General features: G+C 46.2%; 1 protein-coding gene and 1 long non-coding RNA gene across 3 annotated transcripts in view; one reads left to right on the top strand and one right to left on the bottom strand.

Annotated features, from left to right (window-relative positions):
* Nucleotides 1-22,313, top strand: part of WTIP (WT1 interacting protein) — an 85,854-nt gene that overhangs the window by 26,505 nt on the left and 37,036 nt on the right. The window contains exon 2 of the mRNA XM_064671312.1: nt 4,359-4,460. Within this exon, the coding sequence (XP_064527382.1) occupies nt 4,359-4,460 (102 nt within the window). The remainder of the gene's footprint in view (nt 1-4,358; nt 4,461-22,313) is intronic.
* Nucleotides 7,779-20,393, bottom strand: LOC135422245 (uncharacterized). Of its 2 annotated transcripts, XR_010434389.1 has the most exons (3): nt 9,849-20,363; nt 9,592-9,759; nt 7,779-8,673 (listed from the first exon to the last, which is right to left on the bottom strand). It is a non-coding gene; the product is annotated as an uncharacterized LOC135422245 (long non-coding RNA). The 2 variants fall into 2 exon arrangements; XR_010434388.1 differs by having other exon boundaries at nt 9,592-20,393.

Genomic DNA, 22,313 nt, shown 5'->3' with positions numbered 1-22,313 from the left:
AGAGAGAGGGGATTTTGCAGCGGCCCAGCGTGATGTTCACCCACCCTTTTCCCAGCACTGCAGCATTAACAGAACTGCAGAGGCAGGGAGGGAGTCATCTGTTCCATGTGTTAGTTGTTAATTTTAGCTTTACCATAACTCTTGATGACAGGGCTTGGTTGTTTTCTGCTGTAGGCAGCATGTAGCAGTTATCCTGGAGATCTTACAGCCACGGTGTGGCCGTAAGACAGTAAAGCTGCAGCTCATCCCTGAGCTGTTGCAGGGTGTCCATAGCCAGATTCTCCCCTGGCTCCCACAGCTGCTGCTGCTGAAGTTGAGAGGCCATATGGTACCACTTTTCTTGCAATTGTGCTAAACCTCTGCCTTCAGGTTACGTAAGGATGGCATTAGGCACAGCCTGAATTCCACGTGTGTCTGAGGACAGAGCTTGGCCAAAAGGTGGTTGTGTACCTGCCAGGTTACATTCTGCATTTAACCTTTTTCTACAGCCTTTTTCCTAATTCTAGGTGCCTGGGGAAGTCTGTATAAAGTACCAGCCTGTACTGGCATGGTCAAAAGAGCATCCCAGGATTAGCTGTACACTGGACAACTTCTAATGTGTAGGGTGCTACAGGGAACTCTTACAAATACACACTGAAGCAAATCATGCAGCTTTAACACCTTCTCTAGGTTGTTGCTGACACTTGGCTTGTTATAATGCATTGCATTTGGGCTCGAGTTGGGAGCAAAATCACTGCCTACATCAGAAAATACCCGTCTGATTGTCTGCTGGTGCTGACAGTAGTGTTTGGTGGTGCATGAGTTACCCAGAGAGCACCGTGCCTCTGACAGCTCTGTTGCCACACAGTGCTGGAGGCTCTCCTGGCTCGTGTCCAGAGCTGATGTTCAGGCTCAGTGAAGTGGCCTGCTTAAAGGTGTGGGGAGCACTGGCCCTGTACTGTAGCAAACTCCAGCAGGGAGTCCCTGGGAGCTCTTTTTATATCATTTGTGCTGGTCATCTGCTGCTGTGGTCCACAGTGTGTTTGTTCAGTCTCTCTCTTTGGTTAAACACTCTATGAGGATGCAAACACCACTGCAGCCAAGGAATGCTGTGACTCTGTGCTCCTTCTCAGGCAAACTTTAGGTATATGCAACATCTTGTAATAGCTTTTTTTAGCTAAAGAGAGACACCAGATCCGTAGGGAGCTGATGACTTGGGTGGAAACGTAAGAGTTGATGTGTTAAAGGGCTGGAGGTACAGCTGACTGCTTGAAACAGAGGTGCTGGGAGGGGCAAGGAATCCTATAAAGGCTGAAGTGGTTGATCTGAAGTCATGTCAAGTGGAGGGTCAGAAACAAGACATGCTTGTGCTGTAGTCGAACATTATTCATAGGCATTTTAACAAGCTTGGGAATTAAATATGGGGGGGAAAAAGTGATGTAGTTCTTGTCAAGGCTTTCACAAGCTTGGAGTGTGCAGTCTGGGCTGTGACTGGTGGAAAGCCAGACCTGAATTGCCATATAGTCAGGGCTTTTCCTGGGCACTTATGAACTCACACCACTCACACTGCAGCTGCATATACATTTTCCAGAATACACTTGTGGAATTTTACATAGGCTTTTTTAGCATGCTAATCATCTCCATGGTCCTGGAGTTAATGACTAGTCTCTTAGAGCAAACAAGTTAACAAACTGACAGCTGCTCCTAACGAATCACTTGCTTGGAGAGGCCAATGCAAGTTTAATATCCACAATAAATCCTTCTGCTGCTGCTCATGGTTCAGTGGAGCAATGGCAAAGAAATGAGGTAATAACTTTCATTTATCAAAGCAGTTTGGGCTGTAGTAGATTTGTACATGAGAGCTCATAGACAGAAATGCCAGAGAATTACAGGCTGTGGATTTCTGCTCCTCTTTGGGTAGTATGAAGTGTAAATGGGAAAATGTAGGTGTTATAGGTCTCTCAGCATAACCTCACAGTCAGACTGTCAATAGCTGCCAGTCCCCAGGTACATGGTTGGCATCAAAAGCTGGGCAAGAAGCATGCAGGTATCTGGGGAGCTCTGGGAGGGCTTTTCTCTGCCCTACCAGGAGTGAACTGAAACCTCACACCGAGTAGGGAACAGAAGCAAGAGGAAACTTGTTCCAGGTGTGCATCTCGTGTTCCCTGTGGGTGTGCAGCCCCTCCTGCCCTGTCTGGGGGTCTGGGATCACTGCAGAGCTCCTGGAATGGGATGGGACAGAGCAGGTTGGTGGGTGCTGTGCTCTGCTGGGAGGAATTCCTGCAGCTGCTGCCTCGCAGGACCTTTTCCAATCACAGTGCCCACAGTAATCAATAGCCATCTTTGATCAGTTAACCATTAACTCATGGCAAATAGCAGGGGTTTTCCATAACATTTGGTTATAAATAAATAAATTGCAGCCTTGAATAAGGCAACAAATGTTCCGAAATTCCCATTTCTCTTGTCAGGGCTGAGCTAGCCTAAGGATTGGCATTTTCTTAGCACTTTGTTTGCAATAAACTGATGGATCTAGTTGGCAGCTAGTTTGTATTACACATTTAGCTTGGGGCATTGTTAGATGCTAATATTAAACTTATAGTTGTTGCTTCACTAAAATACTGAAATCAGGTTTAATATTTAAAAATTGTAATTATTAGATTTTTTTTTTAAATTATCATTTCATTTGACAAATATGTTCACAGTCTAAAATGGCAACACTGTGCTAGGATGTTGAGCTATTGAATGAAAGGCTAATCTCCCTTCATGATGTGAAATAAGGGAATTAATGGTATAGACACCAAGAAACCCATGGTTTAATGAATGGTCTTTCCATTTAAGTATTGGCATTAGTCCTGTGTATATACTTGCCAGTATCCCATTTAACCTGATCATCCTACACAGCCCCTACAGGTGTTTGTGCTTGTGCTGCACTGCCCTGAAGCAGTTCAGTTTAAAAATGGTGTTGGTTTGGCATGGCCAGATTTTGTGTTTTCCATGGATGTGTATAAAATGTTCACAGCACAGCAGGGGAGAATTCTGGGTGATAAAAGCCCAGTTTTGTATATTCTTGAGTTCCTAGGCTCTTGGGTGTATTAGCAGTTTTGTTGATGCCAGTGATTAATGTCAAGCTTGTGCATGCATTTGTAGAAATAGGGCCTCAAACAGCACATGGAACACAGCAGTTTCTTAGAGTTGTGTGAGGCAAAAAATCTCAATTTTTTTATTTTCTACTGTAGTATTTAAGAAAAGATCATACAGCCTTGACTTGAGATGTACTGTCCTGCTGCAATGGAATAGAGGCCAATGGAGATCTCAGAAAAACTTAAAAGTCAGTAGTTCTGAGTGTGTGACAGAATGATGTGGATTCTCCAGAGTTTCATTTCTTTTTCATGGGAATACAGAACCAAAGTGATTCTTGAATTATCTCTCTGCTCTGGTTTCGCTTTAAAAGAGGTTATGCATAGGTAGAAATAAATGCATAGGCAATAGACTCTTAAAACTATAACTATGAGGAAACAGCTTTAAAAAAACCCACAAAAATAACCAAACCACCTCAAAATCACCTCTTTGTAAAGCTTACTGACATCATGACCTTCCCTGTGAGTCTGCCATGTGTGGAGCTGACCACTGACTTTGCCAGTGCTGTGCTGGCTCCTTGTGCTTTGGTCTGCTGAGGACTCCCTGGGAGCCATCCCTGGCATCGCCCAGGGCAGCCTGGGCAGCAAAGGGGAATTTCTGACCCCACTCGAGCAGCATTTGTGCCCTGAGGAAGGTAGAAGCTTTGCTCTTCTGTGTTGTAGGGTGCCAGGTTTTGTTTGGGAGGTTACATGCTCTGTGAACAGAGAGTTAAACAGGTAATAAATGTGGCTGATAGATCCACTCCTCCAGTACTGTGTGGCTTTCACTGTGGACCAACACTCCTGGTGTTGCATTTCTGGAGAGGGGCAAAGAGAAGCCTTTTGGGTTTGAACTGAATTGTTGTTTTATTAGTGATTGTTGAATATAATGTGGTGGAGCACTTAGTTGTGAAGGTCCCACTGAATTATTTCTTGGGTAAGCTGAGTTATTTGCAGAGAGTGTAGATTTTCTCTCCTTTCTGTTTGCACCTGCCTCCTCTGGATTTCTGTCTTAGCTAGCCTCAGTCTCCATGGATTGAAACACCAGCAGAGGCTTGCCCCCCTTAATTTTGGGTTAATTTCCAGGCATTTGTTTCCCTCCAGCCGCCTGCTGCTCTCTTGGGTACTTGAATCTATTCAGAGTGAGGAGCTCATTGATTTAGGGCCTGATGGGGGGTATCATGAGTGTTGTGAATCAACAGCCTGGAGCTGTTTTTAGGAGCTGCTGAGGGTTTTAACTTTGATTCTCTTTCTGTTTTGTAGGTATTTGTATAAAGTGTGGAAAAGGTGTGTATGGAGCGAGCCAGGCTTGCCAGGCAATGGGTAACCTCTATCATACCAACTGCTTCACGTGCTGCTCTTGTGGTAAGTCAGATCTACCGTAGCCTTATTATGTGGCTTCCTTTTGTTATATATATTCCTTTAGCAACCAGTGCACAGGGTGAGACCTCATCTTGCCTGCTTCCTCAGGCAAAATTCCCACGCAAGACTCCAGCTTCAAAAGTTGGGGTTTTTTTTATTTGCCATCTGTAAGTGTTCAATGGTGTTTTCCTAAGCAGCAGCCCAGAAAAGTAGTGTTTGGTTGTTTTAAGGGCTGCATTTACAAAAAGGCTTCAACCTGGCTGTTATAAGCACTATATGCTTTAAATCACTTGTGTTTACGGAACTGTAAAGTGCATGTATCATTTTTATGGAAAAAAGGGACAGATTTGTGCAGCCAAACACATATTTTTGTCTCTTTGTATTTGCAAATGCAGCTCTAGTCAAGCATGTGTATGTGTCACTTCCATGTATACCCAATGGTCAGAAATTGCTCTCTTATGTTCAAATGTGACAAGAACAAATAGAAACTGCATGTTGAAATATCTTATGCTATTACAGAATTTTATTTTTGTAGGGGAAGACCAGGTGGTAAATCACTGTCTCCTCCATGCTGTTCTCAGGACCTTTTTAGGTTTCCTTTTTAATCTGAAAGTGATGTTTCTGTGTGTGATTTGGGGAAGCCGTGGCTTTGCCAGGGGAAACAGGACATGGAAAATTCAGGGCAGCACTTTCAGAGTTGTTTGCCTTAAGTCAAGCATTGTGAGCTTAAGTTAGAGACTTCCTCAGTGTCTTGTCTGTAACTGCTGAGAGCTCACGAATTCCCACTCAGTTCAAGGGAAGTATGACAGCTCAATTTTCAGGAGTCAGGTAATTTTTTATGCTTTATGCACACATTTACTTGGGTTCCTGATATATGAAAATATTTACCTGGATGTCGAAGGTCTTGTTGTGATACATATACACAGCAAAAGATTCCCTCTGAGCAGAATATGCCAAGTGGAAATTGTTTATAAAAAGGATTAATTAAGGATTAGGAAAAGAGTCAAAGATTATTGGCATAGAAGCAAATAAGTTGATAATCAAAAGACCATTGTAAAGTTCACTTGTGAAAGGAGAAGTGTTGTCTTTTCTCCTGAGGTAGAGATAAATATTTGTTTAAATAAACCTGCAACCTGACTGTAGAATTTAGCGACCTTTAGAAATGACTGTGGACCATTACCAGATGCTGGGATGAACTCATCCCAAACCTTCAGGGATCGCTCTTGACTTTGCTCAAGTCTGACAGTGAATGAGTAGCTATTTTGTTGGCTCCCAAAGTGAGCAGCATCCTGCTTAGCTGAGGATTACAAAATATGATAGTGGATAATATCTATCCACTCACTGCCAACATTAACCGAACCTAATTGCATGGGTGAGTTCCAGCTTCCTCTCTGGGGCAGAAATGTTGTTTTGAAGTAGTCAGGATGCAAGTTTGCTACCACAGGGATCTGTATGCAGGTCACTCTGTTCCTTAGTAAAATGTGTAAGGGCCAAGAAATGTATTTTAACAGCAAAATACGAACACAACTTGATTATTTAAAAGCACAACAAGCTCTTCTGACTGTTCTGGTGGGGTGTGTGTGGCCAGTGTACATCTCCCATAGGGCGACTCGAGACATGTCTGTTTGGAGCTTCCTTGTGCCCCACCCCAGTGTGCCCTGGAATTTTGTGATTCACGCTGAGTCACCAAAGGCATGAGGAAACAGTGCTCCAGGTTGTCTTCTGAGCCTCTCTGTGCTGCTCTGGGCTGGATGGTCCGTGCCATGGAGGGGGGAATGTGTGGGGACTGCCTTACACGGGGCACTGCAGAGGTGGACGTGCTGCTGACAGGGCAGCAGTGCCTGAGTGCAGGTGAAACACTTCATCAAAGCCTGGGTTCATCTACAGCAATTGGGAGTCAAAAGCAGAGCTTTTCCTCTCAGCTCAGCTCTGAAGGAGTATCAAAATGAGCATAGCTGGAAAAAGGGTGTTGCATTTACTCTTCTGTTTCTTCCTATATTTGGGGCTGTGCAGCCCATGGAGTGATTCGGGACAGTGCCAGTAGATCCAGACTTGACATGCAGGTTCTTTTGTGAGAACTGCACCCTTGAGTGCAGCTACCAAATGGAAACTTCTTACAGTACTGCTGTTTGTGAACAGGGAGTTAATTCTGTGACATTGGAACCTGTGCTGTAGTTTTGGTGCCCACCTTTAAAGGGATGAAGGTAACTGGAGAGGGAGGGTCCAGAGGCACCTACACAGATGATTAAAGGCTGGAGAAGGGCTAATCATGACAGCCCAGTGTATTTTGGGTATCAGAAATTATGGGAGGGAGATGTGGCTGGAGCTTATAAATACCCATAAAACAGCATTAGAAAGTGCTCTCATATGTACTAGAGACAAACACAAGAGAGATCGTTTCTGGAGGCTGAAATTACACAATTCAAATAGGAAATCAGGGACGGGTTTTCTACAATGAGGATGATTAACTGCTGGAAGGAAACAGCAAGAGAAGTGGCAGATTCTCTGCTCTTCTTTGTTTTCAAATTAAGACCAAATGTCCCTTTGCAGAATGTTTTAAGTTGAGCTGAGCTTTAGGTAATTGGGTGATCATTAATGATCTTTGTTAGGCGAGGGGTCACAACACACGCTGGTGCTCCTTCTGAGCCTTTGGCAGGAGAGTGGAGCAGGAGGATGGTTCTCTCTGCCTAAAACAGTTACTGTGCTTACTTGTGTGGGCTTGACCCTGGCTGGGTGTCAGGTGCCCACCAAAGCCACTCTGTCACTGCCTCCTCAGCTGGATGGGGAGACAAAACACAATGAAACATTTGTGGGTCGGGATAAGGACAGGGAGAGATCAGTCACCAGGTACTGACACAGTTTATTACCAATCAAATCAGAATAGGATAATGAGAAATAAAAACTGAATCTGAAAACACCTTCTCCTCACCCCTCCCTTCTTCCTGGGCTCTCCTTTACTCCCAACTTTCTCTGCCTCCTCCCCTGAGCAGTGCAGGGGGATGTGGGATGGGGGCTGTGGTCAGTTCATCCCATCTTGTCTCTGCTGCTGCTTCCTCCTCAGTGGGAGGACTCCTCACACTCTTCCCCTGCTCCTGTGTGGGGTCCCTCCCACGGGATGCAGTCAGTCCTTCAGGAACAGGCTGCTCCAGAGTGGGTCCTTTCCATGGCCTTTACTGGACATGGGGGAGTTTCTGGCAGCTTCTCACAGAAGCCACCCCTGTAGCTCTCTCACCAACAAAGCCTTGCTACACCAACCAAATACAACTTAGAAATCTGAGAGTAAGAGCACGAGATTGCCTTTCTTCTTTTGTCCTTCTTTCCCCCCCCCAAATAACAATGACCTGAACTTTCCTCCAGCAGTTTTCAGTCTTACTTTCCATATAATGGCTGTAGAGAGTAAAAGGCAATAACCGAAAACAATAATTCTGTACCTAAAGACATCTGATTTAGATAAGGGCCCAATATTTAACCAGCTACAATTAAAAAATAAATAAAATAATATTTCAAACCCTTGGGAAAAGTTGTGGTTTGGAGACCACTCAGGCTGAAATGTGATAATGAGTGATGGAGCCTCCAAGGCCTCATTTCATCACTTGGCAGTGAGTGTTTTCAACTCAGCAAAGACAAGTGCAGTTGTGCAGAGAAGTGGAAATTCTGCCCTAGTCAGAGCCCTTTCTTAGGCACTTCTTGGAGCTGATCTTTGGTTTCAGTGCCAGGTGCTGTCTGTCAGGGTGCCCTGGGTGAAAAGGGCAGCGTGTGGCAGGACAGGCCCTCCCGTGCCTTCCTGGGAGCACAGAGGGCTCGCTGCTGTGCTGTCCTTTCCCACTCCCACCAGCACATATCACAGCAGTGCTGGAGGGTTTGTCTTCCTTGCAGTTAAGAGGAAAACCAAAAATACACCCATGGGCACTTCTGTGAGAGCTCCAGCCTTGCCCAGGGTAGGGGTGTGAGGATGGAAGGGTGGACTTTTGGGGATCTCCTGCAGAGATGGTGATTAGTTCTTGAGGGCACAAACACAGAACAATGGAGAAATATTTCAAATACAAAGTAAATAAACAGGAGACTTCTGTCCCCTTTAGGCATTTTGGTAAAATGCTCAGATGGTAAACCTCTTCATTGTCTTCCTACATTCTGGCAACTTTGGGGAAAAAACCTCAGTAATGTTGATTCAGAGTTGTACAGGATCTCCTCAAAAAAAGCAAAGTTCACCAGTGACCTGAGGTCAAAAGAAAAATAGAAAGGAAAAGTAAATTACTTATCAGGCACGTTTTATGTGCTGCATTTCTGCCTCTCCAGTGTGTTCAGTGGCTTCTGGATAGTTGAGCCTTGCTCCTGGAGCTGAGCAAGTTCAGCATCTCAGAACTCTGTCAGTTAATTTTTGCCACGTCTCTGTGTAAACCCCTGTTGGCTTCTGCAAAAGGCCATGCTCCTCAAATAGCTCTTTTTCAGAGGTCAGATAATTCTCTTCAGGTAAGGTAAAAGCCAAAGTGATCTGGTTTCCTGGGATCAAGTAGTTCAATGTAGACCTTTATCCTCAATCTCCTAGAGAAAACAACTGAAGTTTGTTAGGATGGTTTCTAAATGTAGATTCCCTCTCAGCCCTGACACCAGTAAAACCTCTTTTAGGCCTTGATTCAAGAAAACACTTAGCTGTGTTTAAATATGTTATATTACTCATATGTGAGCATGTTTTGCTGAATCTTAAATAACAGATATTAATTCAGGCAACAACATACTGTCCCTGCTGTTGAGTGTAAAATCTTAGCTTTGGCAGGAGTTCAGTTGCAAATTTTTTTTATGGAAGACAAGAGCTGAAAAATGTCTGCCTGAAAAGCTCATCATGTAATTCCTCTTGATAGTGTTTCAGAGCATGACAGGATTTCATGAAGAATAATTGCTATAATGCCAGATTGCTTGTGTGATCTAAGTGCAGGTGAACAGTTGCAGGAATTAATGGGCTCTGTTTGATGCTCATTAAAGAAGATAACTTATCTGGTGCCTCCAGTTTGCAGCTCATAACGCCGTCCACAGCATCTTTTCAGGCTGAAATTTTAATCCCGTGGCAACGACTGTAGAAACTGCAGTAAGATAAATCTTCAGTATGAGGAATATCGGTTTGTTATTTGTTACTCACAGGGTGCAGGAGATGGTCAGGGAATGAGCTTTGTTGAGCTGAGGGTTTGAAGTCCCTGCTCTCAAAGCTGAGATGTATTTCACCACAGAAATCAGGGACGTGTCCCGCTCTCCTGCACGAAGGCAAACGTTTGAACGGGCCATTCGTCTTTGATTTGCACTTTTGCTGCTGGGTTGGAGGCACAGGAAGTCAGAGCACGGTCAATCAGAGGCTGAAAGCAGACTGTGTATCCCGAGGGTGTGCAGCTCATTCCTTACCTGGTAGCTGCTGATCGACCAGAGCGCTCAGGGAGGTTCATGCAGCAGTTCAGATCTAAGGAGCAGCTCAGGGAGGTGTCACAGCTCAGCTGGTGACAGGCACTGCTGCTGCCCCAGCCTTTGTCCAGCCCTCTCAAACTCACACCAGCCTCTGGGAGGAGGATCCCGGCGAGGGACAGCCCAGCTGGGACACCTGTGTCAGTATTACTGTTACCTGGGTAAAGGGCACCTCTGAATGAGCCCCTGCCCTCCAGCTGATGTGAAAGGGGAATTGGTTCATGGACACAACCTGCCTGTTCCCCTTGAGACAACAGCTCCCTTCTGTCTGAAGTCTCGGTGCTACTGTATGTCCATGTCTATTAATAGGAGGCTGCTCGTGTCCCAGCTTGTTGGGAGAAGTTCCTCTTGGCACTGGAAATGGCCTTTTGCGTATTTGCTGCCTCAAGTCAAACCTTTGCTTGCTCTTGGTGGTAGTAAGACATAGAACATCTTAAGGGGGCTGTGTCCCTTCAGTGTATATTAATCAGCAGTTGGTGAGTTTTTAAAATACCCAAATTCCCAGTGGAAGATTTATTTTCAATTCATGTTTGTTGTGTCCCCACAGTATATTTCTAAGTTTGGCATGAGTTGCTGCATCCAAATTGTACACTGCTAGTACTTGCTTTGTAGCCTTAAATTGCCTGTGAATGTGATTTTCACATAAAACAAAATTCAGTGTCAAAATTCGGAGTTGATAATCGCAATGGTACAAATGTGTGTTTGTGTCAGGGGCTTTTAACCTCGTGGCTCACTTGGCAGTGACTCAGCTGAAGGTTCTGTACCTGTTCATCTTTCTACAGCTGCTTTATGCAACTCTTCTGGGCATCAAGGATACACTGCTAGAGCACTTCAGGGTGAGGAGCTGATGAGCATTGCTGTGAGTGGTACACCGCCATGCAGTGAAGGTCTGCTGGGTAGCCACTGTCCCTGCACACTTCTCACTGCCATTCTCTAACCACAGTCTGTTGGAGCAGACCGAAGTTGTGGGATTTTTGCTCTGTGATCCTGCCAGAGCCATTGGCTAATACCTGGTGCTCAGGGAAGACAGGCTGACAGTGATTCAGTGCTGTGCATGTTGGAACACTCCTCCGTGGCCCCCATGGTGTGAGAGCTGGGTGCCCTGGACTTGCATAACTCCCGTTGTTGCTCATCCACATCTCAGCCCAGTGTCTGGGTTGGTTCCATGGCCACCTGAACATTTGGTGCTTTCCAAGCCCTAACTGGAGCTGGCAGCAGGTCCTGGTGCATGTGGGGCAGATCCTTGGAGGGGTGATTCACGGGAAAAGCCAAGGAGTGTGGAGAAGTGGGAGGTTGGTTACGAGCAGGGAGCAGAGGATTTGGTGCCTGTGCCGCGGAAGCTGCGGTTGGTGTAGACGTGTCAGTGAGATAACACCCAGTGCTGCAGGAGGGCAGAGCTCTGCCTGACTCATCCTGCTGCTCTGGGATAAGGCACAGCCTGTGCTCAGCCCCACGCTTCCCATTTTAACACCTATCAAGGCAGATAGTTCGAAGCTATTCCAAGTATGTCTGCAACTGCAGTCCCAGGCACCCCCCAGTGCAGCACTCAGGGAAGGGAGGTGCTGGCTGCAGGAAGAGGCCGTGGATGGCAGAGATGACAGCTGCCTTCAGATGGTCCAGGCTCACCTTGTGCAACACTGAACCATGAATGAGTCTCAACAAAGGAATGTAATCTTCCAGTGATTAAAAGTCAAAGTTGGACACCAGCCCATGTAAGAACCCCAGTACCTTTGGGTACTGATTGGTAGAAGAGTGTTTTCTTTATCTTGATCCCTGGTTAGTCTGATAATACCCCAGGCTTTAGAAGAACAAAAACAATGGGATGGGAAAAGGGTCATCAGAAGTGTTTGAGATGGGATCACAGTTTGAGCTGGAAGGGACCCGCAGTCATTGGGTCCAGCTCTTGAGAGAATGGCCCATACAGGGATCACACCCACAACCTTGGTGTTGTTAGCACCATACTCTGACCATCTCCTTTATTTAGAATTTATTTAATTGGGTTTTATATTTTGGGAGGCACTTTGTAGTTTCTCTGCATTGCTATCTGTTATCCCAGGTAGCTCTGGCCCAGCAGGGCACTGCTCTATGTGCTGGGCTTTAGATAGACCAGTGCTGTGGCCCTTCTACAGACTCTACTGCTGGAGGAGGTGTTGTGTCAGGAGATGTTTTCAATTCTGTGACTACTTTAAATTAAGTTAGTTCAGCTCTAGGAGAGAACCTGTTTTTTTGGGGGTGGCTCATCAGATTGGCCTTACTTCCACAGGGACATCTCAGATACTTGAAGATGCATGTGTTTAAAGCTGTCTTGGTTGGGGGGGGGGTGTATAGCATAGAGTGTCACTCTCCACGTCTCTGAGGGCTGCTGTGGCTGTGGTAGCTGGAGGCTGATGCCCAGGGAAGGGTGATGGTGATGGGGAGCTGACCAAAGGGAACTGTGAAACATTTCCACTCCCTGTTCCTGATGATCAGAGGGCATGTGATCAGTACTTGCCTGGTGGTTTGTCTCTGTCTCCTTGTTTCCTTGAAAGGTTGTAATTGCATTCTGCTATTAATGATTCCAGCATGAAATGTGTGGCATTTGATGGTTATTTTAATTGGTGGGGTTGCCTGGCAACTAATGACGGAAACTTTTCTCTGTGTTGATGGACTGACCATGGATGTTTTCCTTCCACAATATTTCTGTATTCATAATGTGAAACCAATCACTGACGGCACCTGTGATCCTTTCAGGGCTTGGAAAACACATAAAGTACAAAAACCATGCTCTAATTAACAAGGTTTCTGCCTCTGTTTTTTATTTCTGTAAATAAAAACAGAGAGAGAGAACTTGCACAGTTTTGTGGGTTTGAAATGTCACCTCTTTCCTCCTGTAACAAGATTTGCTAAAATTTCCTTGTCAGTGTTTATTATCTGCAGGTCTCAATTGTCTTATCTGGAACCCACATCTCTTGGGTGTTCAGTCTTTCCTTTAGCTCTTTTTTTTCCTTCTTTTCTTGCCTTCCCCTCTGCCCATTTAAAATGTTTTTTGGAACACACCTCATTTTCTCCAAAAGAATAAACTCCCCTGGGCTTCTGTTGAGTTCATCTCTCAAAGGGGAAGAAATCCAGATAATCCAGAACAGAGCACAGGCAAGTCACTGGCATTACCAACAGATGTTTCTGTTTCCCATTTCCAGGTTCTGTAATTTTTAAGTGTTACCTAAAAACAAAGGGGGAAAACAGGTGGAAGGGAAAAGTGAAGAAGAGAGTGAGTGAAAGGAGAAGCACAGGGTTGGCTTCCGGTAATTTTAATGACCTAAGTTTCTGCTCTATGTTGTCCCTGTGTATTTTGCAAAGTGCCTAATCTATGCTTTAGTGATGTCCTTGATCTTTACTCATCTGAAAAACTAAACCTGCAAACTCCAAAATAATTTCTTTTTAATATAGGTCATCATCACTTCTTCAAGAATAAATCTATTCTATCTCCACACTTGCCAGATAATCAGTGTTGTCCTTCAGCACTCAGTGAATCTGTTTTTTCACCCACAACCAACTGATCATTTCTTTCCCGGGGCCTGTCTCAGTAAATTTTGTGACAGCCACAAACCTGTCCCTGTACACAAACATGTTCAGGCTCCCATGTGTTTAGCCTGCCCTATGGCCACGGATCACCTGGATACTCTGCTGTCATTTGGGGGAACCTCCACCTTTCCCTTGTCCTGCCCTTGGGTGACCTCACCCTGGACAGACCCAGGGTGTGCTCTGTGGGCCACCACTACCTGATGGTTTCCCTGGTGTGTTGGAAGGATTGAACTTCAGTTTTTGATGCATCCTCTGTGAAGATTTCCATCTCCCAGGGGTTCTCTTTTCCCTTCTTTCTGCCTGCATTTGCTCTGGCCTGTGCCTGCTCTGATACTGAAGAATTCAGACTTACTGTTATTTCTGTGTGGGCATCTTTTGTTTTTAATCTCCAGCAAGCACAATGGATTTCTTTAGTCAAGATCTTATCTGCATGTCAGTACCTTTTTCTCCAGAAAATAGGGAGCTTGTCTTCTTGCCTTTGGCACTGTTTGAAATCTTATTTTACCCTGGTACTTTCCCATTTTGATTTGTTTTGCATATCTTAGGCTTTTCATGGATCCCTGAGTTCCCAGGGTCTAAGGACTCCAAACTGTTGGCAGTTCATCATCCCCATATCAAGGAGGTGAGATTATACCACTTTGCAGCCATGGCAACTTCAGTCTGTCCTTTCTCACCAGCAAAGCTCTTTTCCATACTTCCAGATGGTTTTCTGTTCTTATTCCTGTTACCTGTTTTCTGTCTCCAGTCTCGGTCTTGTTGTGTCCCTTCCCTGGTGCCAGTGCAGTGACAGGATCTCTCCTCTCCTGCCAGGCCACACAGCACCTCTCAGTCCAGCTCTGCAAGTCCTGCCTAACAAGGTCAGGAGCTCTTGGCAAAGGACAAGGTGTGAAGAGGAAATCTGGTTTTGTTGCTTCTGTTATCTTCATCCTCCTGTGCTCTCTGACAGGACTCTCTTTGCACCTGGTGCACGTCCAGGCTGGGTTACAAACTCAGCCTTAACAGTAATTCTTGTTTACTGCTTATTTCGAGGGAAACATGTCTGTGTGGCCTGAAAACACACTGAAGTTCCACATCAGAAAGCAGCCTGGGATTTACCTTACAAATTCATTTTACAGATCAAGGTTTTCACTGCTACTCTTCACCTTATTAAGGATGCTTTTACCTCTTGTGGGTCTAGAAAAGCTGTTTCCCATAACAATCCTGCCACGTGCAAAACAAAATAAAAGATTCAATTTTTTTTTTTTGCTAAAGTTTGTCTTCACACTTATAAGATACACAGTGGCAGCAAACTTCAGCATTCTGTCTCTCAGGCTTCCTCCTGGCAGAGGGTATTGGCAAAGGACCAAATTGGCAAAGAGAACAAATTCTTAGAGGACTGATGGGTTGGTGGCCACCAAGGGGTAGATCAGCCCTGTGAGTCAGAGGATGGGGTTTTAGTCCACTTGCCACAGGGTTCCTTGTCCCCTTGGGCAGATCACTCAGCCTGTCTGCCTTGGCCCATGTGGACATAATTCTTGTCACCTCCCTCACATGGGTGACACCATGCTGCTTTCATTAATACTTTGAAATTATGTGGAGATCCTGAGGTCAAAGAACTGGGGAAGTGAGAAGTTCTATAAATCAGTAAGTAATTATTGTAATATCACAAATAGAGGCATTTGCTGGAGGAAACACTTGCAGTGTCTGGCAGCCCAGCCATACAGCTGCTGCAGCATGCTACTGAAACTAATTACTTACTCAAATAATGCGTATTTACAGTTTATGGGGGACCATTTTTAGGATTATATGTCATTAAATACATGGACTAATGTAACATTTTAAAAAGACTGCTTTCCCAGCACTGCTCCCCAGAGCCCTGAGTGCCTGGGCCACGTCAATAACGTTCCCATTCCTCTGTCCAAGCCCAGTGTTGTGTTTTTAATTTATTTTCAGTATCCAAGGAATGCTGTCTCCAGTATTCTGAGGACTCTGAGTCGGATGTGAGACACAAATGCACCAGAGAAGCTTATCAGAGAACCAGGCTTGGCAGGAATCCTACATAAACAACCAGGCATTTTTCCTGCTTGAAGTGAGGGGGCTCGGGAGGATTGGCTGACTGCAGCTGCAGTGGGCTGGCCTTGGGCACCAAGGAAAGTGCTTTGGTGACCCCTGGTATTTACATGACCTGAATGCTTTGCCTGCTTATAAACTTACTGGTATAGAATGACCAGCTTGGTCCTGGTAAGTTGACTTCTGCAGGTCAGAGTTATTTACCAGCAGTGGATGTTTTCTCCTACCCTTGGACTTCTCAGGAAATTTTAGTTTGGTTTTAACTCAGGTAACGAAGAGCTCTTGTTCCCACCCACTCTTCTCTGTTCCTTAAAACACAGCACAGGAAGAAACTCAGTAAATTTGATCTTGGCCAGAAAGCTTTTTTTTCCCCCCTCTTCCAATAAATATCTCATTTCCTGAAAATCCTGCCTTTGACCAGAGCTTCTGCTGGGACTTTTCAGATTTATCATCTCTCATGGCCAAATCCAGTTTCAGTTAGTGCTGAAGTACTCCTGACTTTGTGGAGAGCAGTGTGAGCTTTTAGCTGGGCAGCAGGACCTTCACACTGACATCACTGCTGTGGTTTGCCCCAGGTGAGCCACTTCCCTGTGGCTATATAAAAAGCAGGTAGTTTTGCAATATTGCTTTGATTATGAACACCATGCCAGAAAATTTAGGGAATTATTTTATGGTTTTACTGTGAAATTCTTAGTATTTTACCAGTGTGAAACCTGTACGTGGATGCCCTGCATTGAACCGACACAAAAATCTTCAGGGTTGTAAACTGGATCCCACAGTCTTGAGTTAGGTACAGTAAATGCTTTCTAAAGACAAACCTGAAGCAGCAGCCCCCTGCTGTGCCTCTGTGGTGGCCGGGGCCCAGCCCAGCTGTGTCACTGCTGCTCCATTTCTGGGGTTGTTGGCTCCGTGGAGCAGTTCCCAGGTATCGGATGGGGCACAGGTGGGCAGCCAGCAGAGATCCTGTGACAGACACACTGTGGTGTTGGGGTGTGACTGGAAATGGTGTTGGGCTGGTGGGGGGACAGCAGGCTGAGGCTGGTTCACATGGCCTGTCTCCTTGCCTTGCTCATCAGCTCCCCTGGCTCAACATCCAAATTAATGAGAATTCCCTTCTTCAAGTGGTGGAGGAGGCAGGAGTGTGATAACATAGGTATAGTTCTGTGTTCCTTGCCTCTCCCAAACATCCCAGCAGGCTCAAGGCATGTGAGGAGGGGTTCCTTTGGGAATGGTGTTGAGCATTTGTTGGACACTTGGTCCTCTTGTTCCTCTTCTCATGGACATTTAGTGCTTGTGAACAGGTTTGTGTCGTGTGGTCCTGGGCCAGAATAACCCCCTACCATCTTTTGGGGCAGTGGGTGCTCAGGGGCTTCAGCATTTTACCCCCAACATTGCTGTTCTGAGTGATAAACGACTGCCCTGCAAGCTGGAATGGCAAAGGGCATTTGGGTCTTGGAGCCGTGTCCCACACAGCTGTGTGACAGGTGAAGGTTTGGCTTAGTGTGTTTAAGTTTTTGTTTGTGTGTGACGTGACTAGAGAGGTGTGGTAGCCTGGGAGCCTGCTGGAGGCAGGAAGTGTTTATATCCTCAAAGCATCTTCTGCCCAGTGGTTTAGCAAATGCTCTGGTCACCTTGTGCTGTTTGAGGAGAGCCTGGGGCAGGAGGGGGCAGGGGCAGCTGGTGACAGTCGTGGCCTCTGAGATGGGGTTTAAACCCCACAGTAAACTCGGTTGTTTGTGAGCTCACTGGGGCCTTGCAAAGTCATCCCCAAAGTCCCCCATGAGCAGTTGCTGCCTTGTGGTGTTTGGGGCAGGCTTAGAGAACCAGGTTTAAGTCCCACTGAGACCCTCCCTTCCCTCTGCCCACTCATCCCATGGAGTGCAGGTGGCACAGCAGTGCTGGGTGCTCAGCCAGGGGGTCCCTCGCTGCTCTGTGCACTGTCCTGCTGCTTTTTGTCTTCACAGACTCCCTCTAGAGATGCACAAACCCCTGTATTCCTTCCTGTTCACAGCCCCACACACAACCTTATCCTCACCTCCATATCTGCTGGTCCTGCTCCTCCCCTGTGACCCAGCTGGTCAGTCCCTGGCAGTGCATCATCCCCTGCCTGCTCCCGCTGTCCAGCTCCTGCAGCCCAGCCTGGGGCAGGCAGGCAGCCTACGGGGCTGGGGAAGGGCCTTCCAGCAGTGCTCCCTGCTCTGGATGCCCCCTTAGGCTTCCTGCTTTCTCCTCCTCTCCCCCAGCCCCCAAGCTGAGTTTCTTGCCTAAAACCTTCCAGCCTTAACTCTTTGTTTGCCAAACTCCTGTGAACTTGCACTGTGTTTGGAGTAGTAGCAACAAAAGTGAATGGTGAGCTAGGCAAGAAAAAGGCAGAGAATTGGAGGAGAGACCCTTCTAAAGTATGTTTGTAAGAAGCAGCAGCAGTGGCTGGTGGGTTCAGCAGGGCTGACTCGGCTGTGCAGGGACTCTGTGCCAGCACACAGCCACTCATACCTGCAGCTCTTTTAACTGTGCCTGTACTGAGTGAAAGGCATCTAAATTAAGTGCATATTTAAAAGCAGGAATGCATTTAGGAATCATTCTTGATCCCTGACTGTTATGTCTCAATGGTTGTCTGTCAATGTGTTGTAAAACACAAATGTGCTGTGTCTTGACATTAAATGAGATACAGTGACAGAAGCTCAGTACACATCACTCCCCTGGCTGCCTGGGTGCTCTGCACTCTCACTCTTCCAATTGTGTTCCCTGCAAAACTTTTCCTGGAAATAGAGCAAATAACTGCACTGAGTGAGTCAGTGGATTACCAACTGTAGGAACCATGGCAGTGTAAATTCAGACCCATGGAAACAATTTGCTGAATTTGTATTAACAGTCCAGTGGTCTCTAGAGCAGCAGTCTCCAAAGTGGGGTCCACACACCCCACAGAGTGTTCAAGATGGTCCTTTAGGGTGCAGGAAGAAAATACTTCCCTAGTAGATGTATATAATTTATAAATATACACATCCTGAGGGTGCATGTGCAAACATTATTTATTGGTAGGGGAGCATCATCAAAAACATTTGGACACCACCATTCTAGAGGAAGAAAGCCTAAAGAATACAGAGCCACCAGGACTTGTTCTGCTGATTGCACGAGTTATTTAACAAAGGAGAATGTATACACTTGGGAAAATGAGGTTGGAAATCATCTACTTAAATTCTTAAGAAAGCATGTAGGTGAGAGCCAGAGATCATGTTTTCTAAGCCTTGTTTTTGAACAGATGTTATTTTTTTGTTGCCCTGGTTAAATTCAAGTAGTAAATCATCCCTGTTGTTATGACTGTGCTATTCCAGGCCATGAGGCTGGTTCAGGGAGAGGGGCTGGTGCTGCTCTCCCACAAGTCTTGTGGTGTTCAGCTGATGCTGGTGGAGATAATTTGGTGTCAGCACATAGAGGTGTCACACACCGAGCTGGCACATCCACACAGTGCCTGCACATTGAAAGCTGGGGGAGGCTCCTCTGAGAGTCGTGCAGAGGGGGAAATTGTCCTTTATCAGTGGAGCTCTGCAGCTGATCCTGTGCAGTTCTGAGTGATTAACTTTGGGGGTCACAGCAGTCAGTACCTTTGGGGTTTGTGGTTTGCTAGATAGCTGCTTTTTCATATTTGCTTCTAGAGCCTTTTCCCCCAAGCCCAAACACTGGGCTAGTGAACAGGATGTGCCAAACCCAAAAACCAGGGGAAATGGAAAGAAATAACCAGGTTTGATAAGAGCATGGCTGAAGGCAGAGGTTTGCACTGTCTCAGTCACCACTGGCTGGAGTGGTGAGCTGATGTCTCATGCCGGGTAGAGAAGAGAGGAAGGAAGTGGATTTAGTAGAAAATTGATTGCATCTACTTGGGCCCTTTCCAGCTAAATTCTGAGTTAAGTACATTCATCCTGAACTAATCGTTGGTTGCGGAGCATTGGCTGAAATCTCACATACTTCTTAAAAGGAAAGCTAAGCATTAAAGGAACAATATCCTTATTGTACCTGAGTGCCAAAAGAAGTGAGTGTACTGTCAGGAGCTGTACCTATCCAGCTCTCTGGCTTGAAAGCTGCTTGTGGGTTTAGTACTAATGTGACCTGTTGCAGGAAGCTGTGGTTAGTCCACCACAAAATGTCAAGGACAGCCCAGGGAGGCTGATCTCTGATTACATTTCAAATTGGTTGAGCAAATCCCAGTTCATTTCAGTAATTCAGTACAACAACTGAAAATTTTCAGTCTTGTTTACAGCAAAGCATACTGGAATATTGTCTAAAACACATATCTAAAGTCCTAGCAAGGTTTTGTTCCAAGTCACACAGGATACATCTGAAGTAATTATTAACATCAGTATAATTGTTCACTAGTGCAAGCAAGAGAAGAGTTGTTCTCTGTGCAGGACTTTCACATTCACTGCTAAATAATCTAAACCCAAAGAATGTGCTTCAAAACTGGCAGATGCTTTAATACTTTGCCATTCTGTGAGTATTATTTCTTCAGTCTGTAGTAACCTTTCTAAGCTGCCTTGGCACTTCTGGACCCAAGGACCACTCCCTGACACATTCTTCCATTGTCCCATGAAGACAAGAGTTACAGTTGTTGCTCAAGATGCCATCTCTAGTGTTATAGGTTATAAATCTGAGAGAGAAATTTTTCTTTCCCTGCTTCCCTGTAAGAGAAACAGAGTTGGAATAGGGAAGGGGGAAGGGAATCAATTAGCCTTACGAAAGGAATGGCTGGCCAGGCTGCATTCCATGCTAATGGCCCATCAGTGCTGGAGTGAGGGGGAAGGTTTTGGAGATTTGGGGAGCTGGCCGCCGGGACAGAGGATGGGTCAGACCGTGGAGTTCTCTCACCGGGACAGAGACAGGGACTGTATCTGGGCATTTCTGGAGGAAAAGCCTTGGAGCCAGTTTTTCTGGTTCTTTGTCCTGGTGAGGCCTGACCACCGGCCCTGCGCCGCCACTGCTCGTGACTCCCGCCGGGACCGATGGTTGTTCTTCTTCTCATCGGAGAGGTCTGTGCTCGCTGGGAGAGGAGGGGAGAGCCTTGGAACACCGTCATCTGGGAACAGTGAGTCCCGTAGGGATGAGCTGCTTTCCCTTCTGCCTTTCTCCCACTGGGGGAAGGGTCTCCGTTCTCCTCTCGGCTCCTGCCGCGATCCGAGACCCCCCCGGCCCCTTCCCGCGTGGTGAGCGCAGAGCCCAGCAGCGCCCCTGCCCCTGCCCGCCACGGTGAGGGCTGCTGAGGGACAGGGAAGTATTCATCTGGACGTTTTGGGTTGTTGGGTTTTTTCTAGGACTGCTGTCTAGTTTTTTTTGTGTTCTGTTACTGTTTTTGCCAACATACATATATCTTTTAATAAAGGGTTGTTATTTCTTCTGGTTTTTCCACACTTCCTCGATTAAAGCCCCTTATTTTGAATTTACAATTGCTGTGAGAGAGAACTTTGGTCTATCTCATAACTCATCCTCTTTAGTAAACATTCCAGTCTCATCAGACTGTGACATCTAGGCACTGTGGATCTCAGCAATCTATTGCAAAGATTTGTCTCAAGGGAAGGAGAACTGAGCACTGTGAGCTTCATTTCACCAACACACGGGTGCCATTGGTGTTGGCTGCTGAACCCTTTGTGGATGTGACTCAAACCAAGCCTTGCTGGCATGTTTAGGTTCAGCAGCAGTGCCCTTTGATGCTGCTCTCATTGGGGTGCTGACTCATGTGGTGTTACTGGGAGGAAGACAGCAAACTGTGCAAATCCATTCTTGTTTTTCTGAGATGCCGCGGAAGATGGTTTAGGGAAATTGCTCATCTCCCTTGAGGCTCTTGCATGTTGCCACAGGACTGGGCTGTGTCCACTCCTTTTGTTCAGCATGCTGCTGTGTGTGTTGGGAGAGGTGATGCTGCAGCTCAGTGCGTGCAGAGATGACATCCAGCAGCCTGGCTGCCGCTCCTGCTCTTGGTCCCATTTCTGTTCATCTGCTGCAGAGCCTGGCTAAGCTGGGGCTTTTAGTTGAGGCTGAACTTGAATGAAGAAGAGAACAATGACTTGCAGGGAAGAACCTGGTAGCAGCTGAGGGGTCTGTAGTACCCCCAGTTCAACAAGCTTGCCCAGCTTTTGCTACTTGTTTGTCAGGTGGGTTCTTGCCCTGCTCTGATGTCCAGGTGGTACTAGGGACCAAATACCATTTTTATTTCTTTTTTTCTCTCCTTCCTTTGGTCTTACTGGAATACAGTGTCTTTTTCTTCTGGATGTATTCCCATAGAAATTCCCTCCTATTGCATGTTAGAGTAGTTCACCCCTCACAAAGGCTTCTATTGACTTGGGGCAGTACAGAACTCAGGAGGTTGGTCCTGTCTCCTGCAGGGACCTCAGGCACCGAGGGTGGACTTTGAGTCAGGGACTCTCCACTCCACCTGTGTGTGCCCACTCCTGTGCTGTGCAAAGAAGACCTGAGCAGAGTCTCAGAATGCTGCTGGATAAAAACAGCAGTTGTGCCAGAGATCTGCATCCCCTTCATGTCCAGGTGCAGCTGGAGGCTGGAGTGTCAGGCTTTGGCTTACAGAGCTCTTTGGGCTGGGGGGTGACTGTGGGGGCTGCCGTGTCCTGTGTTCTTCAGGATGCAACAGAAGCTTGAGATCAGCGGAGGTTTAAAACAAACAAAAGGGAATGTTTCCTACAATGCACAGGGAAGTCGTGGGACTCACTGCCAGAGGGACAGCATGGAGGCCAAGAGTATAAATGATCTCATGGAGGAATTAGACAAATTAAAGAAGGATTGGTCCAGGGAGGC

This window comes from Pseudopipra pipra, chromosome 14 (genome assembly GCF_036250125.1).
Source record: "Pseudopipra pipra isolate bDixPip1 chromosome 14, bDixPip1.hap1, whole genome shotgun sequence".
NCBI classification, from domain to species: domain Eukaryota; kingdom Metazoa; phylum Chordata; class Aves; order Passeriformes; family Pipridae; genus Pseudopipra; species Pseudopipra pipra.
The sequence above is the reverse complement of the archived record's forward strand: the minus strand, read 5'-3'. Positions and strand labels throughout refer to the sequence as shown.